The sequence below is a fragment of the Acanthisitta chloris genome, unplaced genomic scaffold (assembly GCF_000695815.1).
Source record: "Acanthisitta chloris isolate BGI_N310 unplaced genomic scaffold, ASM69581v1 scaffold5430, whole genome shotgun sequence".
In the NCBI taxonomy this organism is placed as follows: Eukaryota; Metazoa; Chordata; class Aves; order Passeriformes; family Acanthisittidae; genus Acanthisitta; species Acanthisitta chloris.
This window is the reverse complement of record NW_008653229.1, coordinates 3,260-15,702: the sequence shown is the minus strand read 5'-3', so window position 1 is coordinate 15,702 and position 12,443 is coordinate 3,260. Positions and strand designations below refer to the sequence as shown.

The window sequence follows — 12,443 nt, the reverse complement described above, 5'->3', positions numbered from 1 at the left end:
GAGCATGGACAGTGCCAGCTCAGGGACTGAGCACTTTAAAACGATGCCCTGGGAAATCACCTGTAATTATCCTCCTGCAATTAACCATGGGCTGGAAGGTGTCATGGGGAATTAAAGGAGGGAATTAGGGAGGAGCCACGGGAAGCAGAGCTGGGAGAAACTTCACCACCAGCTGAAGAGAATCAACATCCTAAAGAAAAGCACAGCAGGTAACACCTCAGACTCTTCCATCCCAAGCTGCATGGAGGATCCATGCTGTATCCTGAAGGGTAATCAGCACCAACACGCTTCATTTACAGACAGACCAAACAAATCCAAGGGATGGAGAGGTGGTTGTTGGCAATTCTCTGCCAAGTGTGGGGAGGTCTGGGAAGATGACCAAGATGGTCCTTGTGCAGCTCCACAGAGCAGGCTGGGATGATGGGCAGCATCTCATAACCTCTCTCCACGTGGATTTAGGAGCCAGCTGGGGTACATACAGGGTTTACTCCCTGTTTTTGGAAGGCTCTCGGTTCCCCTCTCTGCAGCCTCTTCCCCTGTTATTCAGACATTGGCTTGATCCAAACCTGGTGGTTTGCTCATGAAGGATCCAGACCAACCCAAGCAAGCATCACTCCTTGGAAGAGAAGCAATGCTAAGGGTCACAAGGGGAGAATATCCTGCAGTAGGGATCCCAAGCCCAGCTGCCAGCAGGGATGCTCACTGGAGGTGGGAGCAGCACCAAACAGAGCTCAGGGGGTATTTTTCCACATCTCTGTTGACTGAGCAAAACACACCCCAGACCCTGGTGTGGAGTCTGGCCAGCAGCACCCCACGAGCTCCCAAGGCTGTAGGGTGCTGGGCAACCTATGCCAGTGTCTCACCACCCTCTCAGGGAAATCTTCTGCCTAAAATCTCATCTCAATTTCCCTCTTGCAATTTCATCCCATTTCTCCTTGTGCTGTCCCTGTAGTTCCTACCCAAGAGTCCCTCTGCAACTTCCCTGGAGCCACTTTGGCTCCTGGCAGGTTGCTTTGAGGTCTCCACGTTTTATCCTTTACAGCACCCCAGCTGCTGCCTCCCACACAAGGAGGGGACAGCAGGTACAGGAGGTGACACAACATGACCTGGATTTCACCCCAGGGCCAGAGCCGGATGAAGTCCCAAAGTCCCAAAGGCTGTTCTGTCTCAGCATCATCACAGCACAGTCAGGGCTGGAGAGCAGTGGCAAGTCGACAGGTCACCAGTGACTTGAGATAAAAGCAAGCTCCATCCACCTGCAATCCCAGGGAAACGCTGTGCTACCTGCAACCAGGTGGCAGGAGGGACAGAGGTGGCTTCTCCTCTCCGTGGCTGGAACAAGCTGTTGTGTGTCCTAACCCAGCATTGGATGGTGGAGCTGTAAATCACTGCCAGGACAAGGAGGCACAGCCAAAGGTGGCTAAAAGAGCATATTTTCATGGAAAAATACCACAAGGGCTCCTGCAAATTCCCATGGAGGAAGAGGCAAAGTGCCATCACGACCCTGCTGGGGAGCAGGAGGCGAGACACGGTGCCACCAGCTCCAGCAGCCTCTGCTGCCATGGGCACATTTAGCACCTTTCACACATTTGTCACAGCAAATATCCCCATTTCACAGCTTGTCGCAGGCTAATGGCAGAGTCGTTAGCAGCCTGGAGATTAGTTAGGCAGAAAACGATCACCCAGGTCACCCTCTCCAGCCAAGGTGGGGGTGTCACAGCCCGAGGGATCTCTGCTTCCTCAGGGGAGCAAACAGTCACACTCGGATGGAAGGAACAAAGGGATGAGGTTAATTAGCTTGAAAGGGTAAATGATCACAGCGAGGCTGCCAGACTGCATGGAATCATGAAATGGTTTGCGTTGGAAGGGACATTAAAGATCATACAGTTCCACCCTTGGGCAGGGACACTTTCCACTAGCCCAGGTTGCTCCAAGCCTTGTCCAACCTCACCTGGAAACACTTCCTGGGATGGAGCAGCCACAGCTGCTCTGGGCAACCTGTGCCAGTGCCTCAGCATCCTCACAGGGAACAACTTCTGCCTGGGGGTTGAACCACAGGGGTGACAACCTCTTGGGCGGCCCCAGCAAGGCTGAGCATCTCCAGCCCAACACTGACAGATTCCAAGGGAACACACTCACACCTGCAGTCTCACCTGCCCCAGCACCCCAGAGGAACAGCCCTGCTAATCTAACCTTTAGGAAGGAAAAAGACTGCCAGGGTAGTGCCTGCTCTTCCAGGAGCACCATCTCCTGCTCCTCAACCATGGGACAAGGACCACTTCATCACCCAGCAGTGACAGGAGAGGAGGAAACTGCCAGATGCATTCAATCATCTCTTTTTCATCAGTGAATTATACAGCAGAAGCTGTCACTCCATTCATCAGGGACTGAGCCATTCCACATGCGTCTGCTGCCTCCGAGATAAGTGCTCCCTTCCTTCCTGGAGTCATCAAAACCCTGGGACACAGCTGGCTGCTGCTTGCTGCAAAACAGCTCCCCAAGGGAAGGGCAATTTGGGAGCCTCTGTTCAGCTCTGAACACAGTCACTCCATGTCACCACTCCAGGCACACGGCATGGCGTGGTATCAGACAGTCATGGAATCATGGAAGGGTTTGGGCTGGAAGGGAGCTTAGAGCTCATTCAGTTCTGCCCCCTGTCATGGGCAGGGACACCTCCAACTAGCCCAGATTGCTCCAAGCCCCATCCAACCTGGCCTGGAACACTCCCAGGGATGGAGCAGCCACAGCTCCTCTGGACAACCTGTGCCAGTGCCTCACCACCCTCACAGAGGTAATCCAGAGCAGTGAGATACACAGAGTGCTGGTGCCCGGAGAGAGTTAATTTGTCTTTCCCTCCCACTAAAATACTCTGAGCAGCAAGCAAAAGGGGAAATAACAAGAATGGAGCTGACCTGAATCCCAAATCATCCTGCATGGACAGTCAACGAGACACGGTTTGGAGTAGAGTCATGTGTGTGACAGTGACGGTAGCCACAGCCATGCTGGTGGCCCCAGGCCAGGCTGCTGGGCACCACCAGGAGCACATCAACACAGCCTGCTTAAATTACAGCCCATCTGTCCCAAATCCTTGGAGTGACCCTCAGTCAGCTCAGTAGCATCCTAGCTGGCTGAAGAAGGATGCAGGAACACTGGGAGCTGCTACTCTCTGGGGCAGGGCTGGTGGGAAAAGCTGGGCTGAGCCTCACTACGACATAATACCCCAACAAACCAGTGTGACTTTGCAAAAAAAACCTGTGAGAGCAGTTCATCACTAAAAATCATCCCATTCCCTTTGCATCCAAAGTCCTAGAGAAATGCAGAGACATGGAAAAGATCCTTAATGACCCAACGGGGAGTGGGAAGACACCAGAGCAGGGGAGGCTCCAGGCCACCCCTTGGTGACAATGTCAGCAGCTCAGTCAGACCCTCAGAGTTTGAACAAGGTGCTCCCAAAATCCCTCATGGTCCTGTTCTACATGGCACTTTGTGCTCCAGTAGCGTTTGCTTCTCTCTGGGAGCCATGGATTCCCCAGGAGTCAGAGGTGTTCCAGGTGGAGTTGTTCAAGATGGAGAAGTCTAAGACAGAAGAGGTCCAAGACAGAGAAGTCCAAGGAGAAGTCCAAGACAGACGTTATAGATGGAGAAGTCCAAGGTGGACATGCCCAAGGTGGAGACATCTACACTGCACTGGGGGTTGGATCTGCTCTCCTGGTTTTGCCTCTGGGAATTTCAACACCTTATCATGCCATTTGGGGCCATCTTTCTACACATCACAGACACACCAGTGCTTCCCACCAGGAGACAGGCTCAGCATCACTCACCCAACCAGACCCTACCCAGGGTGCAGCTCCTCAGATATGAGCCCATCCCAGGGCATCGCAGCAGCTTGGGGCCAGCACAGCCCCAGGCCCTGACTGCAGCAACACCAAAGCAGCCATGTAATCCATGCCATGGAATAAAGAGAGGATTAGTGGGAAACAGTGGCAGATCCAGCGAGCTGGCTGTGCTAAGAAGCTCTAATCCCAGCCCCACGCAGCCTCCGAGGAGGAGACCAAGTCCAGAATCAGTGCATGCTGGGGAAGGAATGTTCAGCGTGGCTCTGGGAAATGGAATGAACCAGCACTGCCCGTGGGTTATGGATCAAGGCAGTGACAGCTGTGGCATGGGAAGGATCTGGGTTTGGTTTCTGGTGGAAAAACAACTAAGGATTTGGCTGGATACTCCAGGGTGCCAGTGGTCCCAACCCTTCCACCCCAAACCTCACTGGGCAGCACCAAGCAGCCTCACCAGAGGGTATAGTGGGACATCACAGTATGACAAGGACAGGCTGGGACCAGCACAGAAGACACACTGGGAGCTGGGACTTGCAATCGTAGAATCACCAAGGTTGGAAGAGACCTCTAAGATCATTGAGTTCAACTGTTAACCTTCATGCTGGGACCTCCTGCTGCAATGTGGCCATCCCAGAGCTGTGCTCCTGCAGGGATTCAGTGCTCTCCTCCAGCCATGAGCACATCTTTGGCTTGTCCACCTGATGCTCTCAACTGCCTGTGCCTCCAGGGTCTCTCTACTGCCACCTGGGCCAAAATCCCCTCCCTGGGCGGCTCCCAGCAGTAGCTCTTCCCCCACAGGGAAGTATCTCTAAAGGGCTGCTGCAGTTTCTTCTTTCCTCTCCATCTACCCAAACCCCTAGACTCCTCCCAACAGTGGGGGGACCCTCACAGGGTCTGAAAGCAGAGCCACCACGAGGAGAGCATCCAGTCTCCACTTCCAGCACACGCAGAGCCCTAATCCCGGTGCTGGTGTGCTCACACAGCTCTGTCCTGCAAACAGCTCCCAGGATGACAGCTTTAATGAGGCTGTGGCTGGCTGCTTTCCCCATGCAGCGGATGGAGCGGACTCCAGGCTGGAGGAGCAGCTGTCCAAGCACGGGGCGGCAGAAGCAGCTGGCACTGCCCGCGGGCAGCTCCGACCCTGCGAGCTGAGGGGTTGGACCTCACTCTCAGCCTTGTGAGATGCCTCTGCAAACCTCCCCACACTACCAGAGGTGCTGCAGAAGCAGTTGTCTGGCAGCAGCCCCCCTCAAAACCTGCTCTTCTCTCAGTGCCATGATTTCATCATGGGTAAATCCACAGTGCTGAAATTCCAGTGCCTTCTCCTTTGACAGACGCTGGACGAAGGAGCTGGATTGAAGCATCTCTGTGCATCAGCCCAGGCAAGATGTGTACACCACCCTTGTGACACCAGGGGCAGAGCCCCAGAGGGATTAATCCATGTTCCCAAGGTGCCAATAGCCACCAGGCACAGATGAGGATCCCAGCAGGAACGGGCAGGGCTCACCTGGGCACAGGTTAGCAGCAGAGGGAATGCCTGGCTGGGCTGTCTCCTGGCTCAGCAGAGCTGCTGATCAACAGCAGGCAGTGCTGACAGCGCAGTGCCCACCGACACACAGCCCTGCTGACCCAGCAGCCTGGCACAAACACTCCTGACTCTCCTCTGAAGCCACAATGGAAAAGTTATCGCTCTCAGCCAAAAAAAGCGAGGAGGGCAGAGCTCTGAGAGGCACCCTCGGGTGCTGGGGACAGACATGTGCCTCATCTTTGCACACCAAGCTCTGAGGGGAGACCCAGGTAATAGGCTGAAGCCTCCTGCGGGTCAGATGGTTATGAGGAGGAGGAGGAGGAGGAGGGGAAGGAGAAGGAGGAAAAGGGAGAGAAAAGGTGAGAATCTCCAAGGCACAGTGACCAGGACCACCACTGAAAGCCCCAACCAGCACAGAGGCCCCACAGACACACATGAGGTCTGAGCAGCTACACGCCTGATACAATCCAGTTGGAAGCACTCAGCAGCCATAGGGAATGATGGTGATGGTGAGAGGAGTGGGAGGAAGGCACTGCCTGTCTGAACAGATCTGATCAGAGATACCCTCACACCTCTGAATTTAGAAAGCAATGAAGGATGCTCCAGAGAAAGCAGCAGCTCCGAGCACAGAGTCCAGGCTCCACATCTCCACTCCCCCAGCCCCACTCAGGCAGGGACAGACCCCAGGATGATACCCATCACCCTCCCACCCTCCCCCCCAGTAACACCAAAGCACCCACCAGTTATTTCCTCACCAGCACAGCACATCCACAGCAGAACAGGCAGAACACAGGGAGCCCTCGCTGCAGCCCTCTCATCCGCGGGGGATTAGGGCTGGGTCAGGGATTTAATCCCAGGGCCGAGGCTTTTCTGGGTCGGTGACATGGTTTGCAACGCGCTGATTAGTGCTCGTGTCGTTAGCGCAGCGCAGATAATTACCACGGGCTGAGCTCCACGGCAGAGCTCCTCCTGCGCCATCGCCGAGCATCGCGCACGGGGACGAGCCCTGCCCTGGCACGGGTGGGCTCGGGGGGAGCCAGCACAACAGCTCACGGGGCCACCGAGGGCGGCTGGGGGCAAGCCCTGCCCCGGGGAAGCAAATCCAGGGGTGAAAGACGGAGCTTGCTTGCTGCCACGCTGGAATTAACCCCTGGGAGCACGGCAGGGAGAGCTCCTCCAGCCACACTGGCCGTACTGGGGTGAACTGGGAGCAGCCCAGCAGGGTGTTGTTCCCTCACTGCTGCCTGGAGCATGGAGAGGAGATCAGGTCCATCGTCCTGCCTGTGTCATGATGGGTTTGGGGACTCTAAGGCACAGCATCACATGTCTGTCCATACCAGGAACCAGCTCTGCACCAGGACACAGCCGGAATCACCCCGACCTCACAGCCACCTCAGGGAGGAGACCCCAGAATTCTGCTTCCTCCCAGCTCTGAGAAGTTTTCCAAGCAGACACGGACACACACAGAGTAGATCTATCACCTACCACCGAAACAAACAGTCAGAACTCGAACACCAGACTGGAGGCTGCTCTGGGGAACCTGAGATAGCTTGGAGCAGGTGTTCAGCATAGCCTGATTTAATATGGAAACAATTTTGAGAGTAGGGATTAATCACAGCAGCATTCCCATGGGACAGAGGGGGTCAGTGCTCCACAGTGAAGCTGGGACACCGGGAGGCAGAGGAGCAGCTCTGTGCCCAGGCAGCTCACTCCAGCACAAGCACCTGGGACATCTCCAAATAAACCAAATCCACGGGGCAGATACCACTCAGAGTCTCCAGGAGCCCAGCGTGGCCACAGAGAGAGGTGGGCAGTTCCTGGGGCCACTAGCATGTGGTACACAGCCACCCCTTAACTGCTGCTGAGCCAGAGCACAGCCCCAGCAGGATCCACAGGGAGAAATCCTGCTGGGACTGGACAGTCTGGGATGCTGCTGAGTATCCCAGAGAGGCTTAAACCAACATCCCACAGTCCCTTCCCAGTGGGGAGAAGCAGCACATATTGTGCATCTCACTCTGGTTCCAGCCCTGTGTTTCACACACTCAGAAGCTCTCCCTGAGGCTGAAGGATGATGTCCTGTGCTGATGTTGGAGTGCTGGGGCTCCAGATGGGTTCATTCCCATGGGAAAGGAAAACCTGTGTGGGGAACCAGTCTGCCTCCAAGAGCAGGTGCTGGCATTCAGGCTGGAGTGGCCCACCAGTGCCTCTCAAGGGCAGGTGAGATCTTTGTATCCCCAGGAACACCTGCTCCAGGCAGCCTGAGGGCTCCTGCCCAAGCAGCATCTCCCACCCAGCACTGCACCCCTGCCCCAGCTGTCTCACCCCTCCTTTCCCCACCCCGGCATGGCCTTCCTCCACCTCTGCTCCTCTAAAACTTCAAGTTAAAACACAAACTACCCCAGAAAAACACAGCCAAGCCCAAGCCTTGCTGCTATCCACACTCCCATCCCTGGAGGAAGCACAGAGCCAGCCACATCACTCTCACACGCAGTTCGGCCGCCTCCGAGCTCCGCTGTAACATCCCCATTCCCATGAAAACCCTATTTCCAGCACCACCCACAGCCCTGGGAGCTCTTCCCAACGCCCAAACAGGCTTCCTCAGCGTGGCCACACGTCCTTCCTGCCTGCTGGCTGCTGCTGCTGAACTATGAGACGGAGCTTTCCCTGCACCTTGGATGAGTCTCCACACCTCAGCCCCACGCTCCCTGGCTCTGGGCCTCCCCTCAGCCCATTAATTTGTTGCTTCTCATCTTCACACACCTCCTACCCCTCTCCCATGGCAGACTGTGCCTTGTCTTTGCACCTTCCCTCCCCAGCCCTGCTGACATGGGGCTGACATGGGGCTCCTCAATCCCAGCATGGCTGGACTGTGCCCAGTGAGACTCCATGCATGGATGGAGTGCAGCCAAGGGGCAACTCAGATCTCTGGGCTTAAATTTAAGCCTTGCAACAGTCAGTCCCTGCACTTAAATCCTCACCTGTAACACAATGGTCCAGCATGTCCTGCTCTGCCTCTGCCCAGACCTTTCTCCTCATGCCCAGCAGCACCAGGTGATGCTCCTGACTCCGGAGGAAAAGCAGCCACAGCACCACGCAGAGCAGGCAGGGAGGAGGAGGAAGAAGAGGAGGAGGAAGAGGAGGAGGAGAAGGAGGAGGAGGAGGGGGCGGAGGAGGAGGAGGAAGAGGTCACCTTCGCAGCAAAGCTCTTGCATTTCCAGAGATATTTATTTATTTCTCCTGCTAGCTGCTGCTCCCCCCTGGCTCCAGGGGCATTTACATAATCGGATCAGAGGCAGCTGGACGGAAACGCGCGCAGGGACCGCAGCACCCATCCCTTCTTCTCAGGAGCACCCATCCCTTCATCCCTGGAGCACCCATCCCATCTCCAGAGCACCCATCTTTTCTCTAGAGCACCCATCTCTTCATCCCTGGAGCACCCACCCCTTCTCCAGAGCACCCATCCCTTCCCTGGAGCACCCATCCCTTCTTCCCCAGAGCATCCATCTCTTCTCCAAAACACCCATCCCTTCTTCCCCAGAGCACCCATCCCTTCCCCAGAGCACCCACCCCTTCTGCTCACAGCTGCAGCACCAAATCCCATCCACTTCCATAGGGTAGATACATGAGGTTTGGTGCTGTGGCCAGGGCAGAGCATGGATACAGAGCCTTCACATGCCAGCTGAGATATCTCCGGGAAAACCTGGAGAGCAGGGGCAGTTTAATTGCTCCTGCAAGGAACTACCACGCTGTGCTCCTGACCTGTGGGATATGTGCTTCTTAGAATCCCACAGGGATGGAGGTGGGCAAAAGCAAGCTAGTATTTTCACCAGGAAACTCCACGTGCGTCCCCGAAGTTCTGTTTCATGCTCAATACAGAAGATTTTGGGCTCTTTGCATTGCACAGAACATCCCCCACCCCATGGGAAGCTCCCTGGGCAGCTCCAGAAGGCATCACTCCATGCTGAAAAGATCAACCAAGGCACAAAAAGGGATCCATGCTGTAAGGGGTAACAGCATGGCTAGGAGTACCCCCTCCACACTCCCCGCCCTGCTCACCCTCCTTTCTGACCCACTCACAAAGCATTGCTGCTTCCTGGGGGTCACTGTCCCCCTGCCCACAGCTCCATCACCTCCCCCTGAAACAATGGATTCAAGAGTGAGCTGGGAGAGCCACAACCACTCCCCAAAGCTGCCACACTGTTCCAGTCCTGCTCCTTCCAGTCCTGCTCCTTCCAATCCTGCTCCTTTCAGTCCCACTCATTCCAGTCTCACTTCTAGTCCCACTCAGGCATCTCCTCAGGATGCCCAGCCACAAGCTGAAGTACCAAAGGATACTATTGGAAAAGGATCTATGACATCCACCTGAGAATACACCCCACTGCACCCTTGGCCCCTCTTACCTGCTTGAAATTTTGGACAAATCATGTTTTGGCTGTTTTCTCCCAGCACAACAGTTTTTGTGCCATTTCCCACCTTAAGGACAGTCTCCTTCAAGATTTCATCACGTCACAACCACCACAACCTTCTCCTCCTCCTCGTTCTCTCTGCACTGGACACAGCAAATACTGCTCTGCTCATCCCTTCCCAAAGGCTGCTGGAGAAATCCTCTCCCTAGCAATTCCCTGCCCACATCTCATCACTGTTCTGCCTCCTGACAGCAAACCTGGGCAGTGCTGAGGGTCCTCCAGCACCTCCCACCACGCTGCCAGCTCTACTCCCAGAACTTCGACAAACCCTCCGTGGGGAGAGCACAGCACAGCACAGGCAGCCCCAAACTGCTCCAAAACACAAAACAGCACTCAGGAAGTCCTTTCTCCCCCATGGCTGCACAATCCTGCATGTGGGAATGGTGATGCTGTGTCTGAGGGGCTCTGAGTGTCCTCCAGCTCCCACTGGGAATGATTACCACTATTTAAAGCCCACATCAAACACCACTCGACCTCTTTCTGCTCAGGGCTGGGACAGCACGGCGACAGCACTGCTCCATTCACAATTCCCTCAGCTCTGCCTTCATGCATTATTCCAGGTCTGTGAGGCTTTGGGATTGGCTTTTTTTTCCCTTTCCTTTAAATATTTGATTCAGTTTTGCTCTGTCCCAAAGCTCCCCAGGGCAAATCAGGCTTCCCAGGAAGGGCTGTTTCACTGTGATGGAAGCAGATCCACATCCCAAACACAAGCTGTCTCCAAGAAATCATCACACAGCAGCGTGAGGCTGCACAAGGCAGGAGCAGTGGCAGTGCCAGCACACACTTCCTGACCTCCAACAACTAGGCTGGGAGAGCACAGCCAGCATGAGACCCCGAGGGGGTTAAATCCCACATCTGTGTGGAACAGGAACAGCCTCATGGAAGCAATAAGGATGTGAGTGATGTGGGTCTCAACCTGCAGTGGACAACAGGCTCTGTGCCAGCCAGAAATTCCCCCCAGGAACAGCAGAAAGACCTTCAGAACTCCCTTTACATCCAAAATGACCTATTTGGAACAGCCCCCGCCAGGAGAGCACACACTAAGGACAGAGCAGACCTGTGTCCTGGGGGGGTTCCACGTGTCCATGCAGCTTCCAGGCTGTCTCTTCCCAACATCCCATCCCCTCCCCGAGGAACCAACACACAGAGCCACTGCAAAGGGAGGAATCAGGGCCGTGCTAGAGGGAAGAGGAACTATGGAGAGGCAGGATAGCGAGGGAAGAGGAGGGGAAGGAGAAGGAGGAGGAGGACACTCCTGGAATTTGGGGCCCCGGCGGTTGCACTCACGTTGATCATAGCATTGGAGGTGATGCGGAAGAGAGTCGCTCGCTCGTTCACCGCCTTGATCTTCTCGCCGCTCTCGGCAGGCAGCTTGAGGCTCTCCAGCTCGCTGAGGGAGCGCTGCAGGGCTGCCCCGTGCTTGGCAATCAGCTCATTGCAGGTGCTCAGGTCCTCCAGCTTACTCGAGAGGCTCTTCAGGGGGCCGTGCAGCTCGCTCTTGTCTGACTGCGAGGCAGGCTCCTCGTCACCCGAGTCATCTGCAAGGGAGGGATGGAGAAGGAATGGTTTCTATGGTTACCCCTGGACCGTGATAACCCGTCAGCACCACGGGCAGGGACCTCCTGCCTCCTCCCAGCACTCCCAGGCTGGGGGTCGAGGCCACCGAGACCCCACGGAGCAGAGCAGAGGGGAGAGAAACACAGGATGGCACCCAGAGCCCTGAGGAGGTGTCCAAACAGTTCCTGTGTCTGTCAAAGTGTGCTGGTTTGGGCTGAAGTGGAGTTAACTTTCTTCACAGTGGTTAGTATGGGGCTGTGTTTAGGATTTGTGCAGAGCACAGGATTGATAATGTAGAGATGTTCTTGGTATTGCTGAGAAGTGCTCACACAGAGCCAAGGCCTTTGCTGCTTCCCACACTGGTGATGTGCATGGCAGCCTGGGAGGAGACACAGCTGGGACAGGTGACCCAAACTGACCAAAGGACATAGGACATCATGCTCAGTATATAAGGTGGGAGAAAGAAGGAGGAAGGGGGGTGATGTTTGGAGTGATGATGTTTGTCTTCCCAAGGAACTGTTACAGGTGATGGTCCCTGCTCTCCTGGAGATGCTGAACACCTCCTGCCCGTGGAAAGCAGTGAATTAATTCCTTGTTTTGCTTTGCTTGTGTGTGGCTTTTGCTTTCTCAATGAAACTGTCTTTATCTCATCCCATGAGTTTTTCTAGCTTTTACCCTTCGGATTCTCTCCCCCATCCCACTGGCGGGGCAGTGTGTGAGCAGCTGTGTGGTTCTTGGTTGCTGGCTAGGGTTAAACCACAACACACCAGGATTTGGTTCAGGGCTGAGTGCTGGGGGTGGCACAGGGGGTCACTGTGCTGACGCCACACACCAAAGCTCCCTTTCCATGCACACCACATGCACATTCCACCCTGCACCAGGAGTGAACCTGCAGGGGCTCTGTGAGCTCTGCTCTGGGCAGGGCAAACTCTTTCACCCAAGGGAAAGATCACATAGGCACCAAGGAGAGGGACAGCTGTTACCCAAAACTACCACCACATCTTCAGAGGGCAGGAAACTCCATGATCACCATCTCAGGGATATTCCTGCAACTCCACA

The 12,443-nt window shown here is 55.3% G+C and overlaps 1 protein-coding gene across 1 annotated transcript in view; it reads right to left on the bottom strand.

The window, feature by feature from the left end:
• The window catches only part of OSBP2 (oxysterol binding protein 2), a gene marked incomplete at its 5' end in the record, with an annotated part of 27,489 nt that extends 16,124 nt beyond the window's left edge, over window positions 1–11,365 (bottom strand). Inside the window, one exon of the mRNA XM_009080029.1 lies at window positions 11,115–11,365. Within this exon, the coding sequence (XP_009078277.1) occupies window positions 11,115–11,365 (251 nt within the window). The remainder of the gene's footprint in view (window positions 1–11,114) is intronic.
• Between the last annotated feature and the right edge of the window lie 1,078 nt (window positions 11,366–12,443).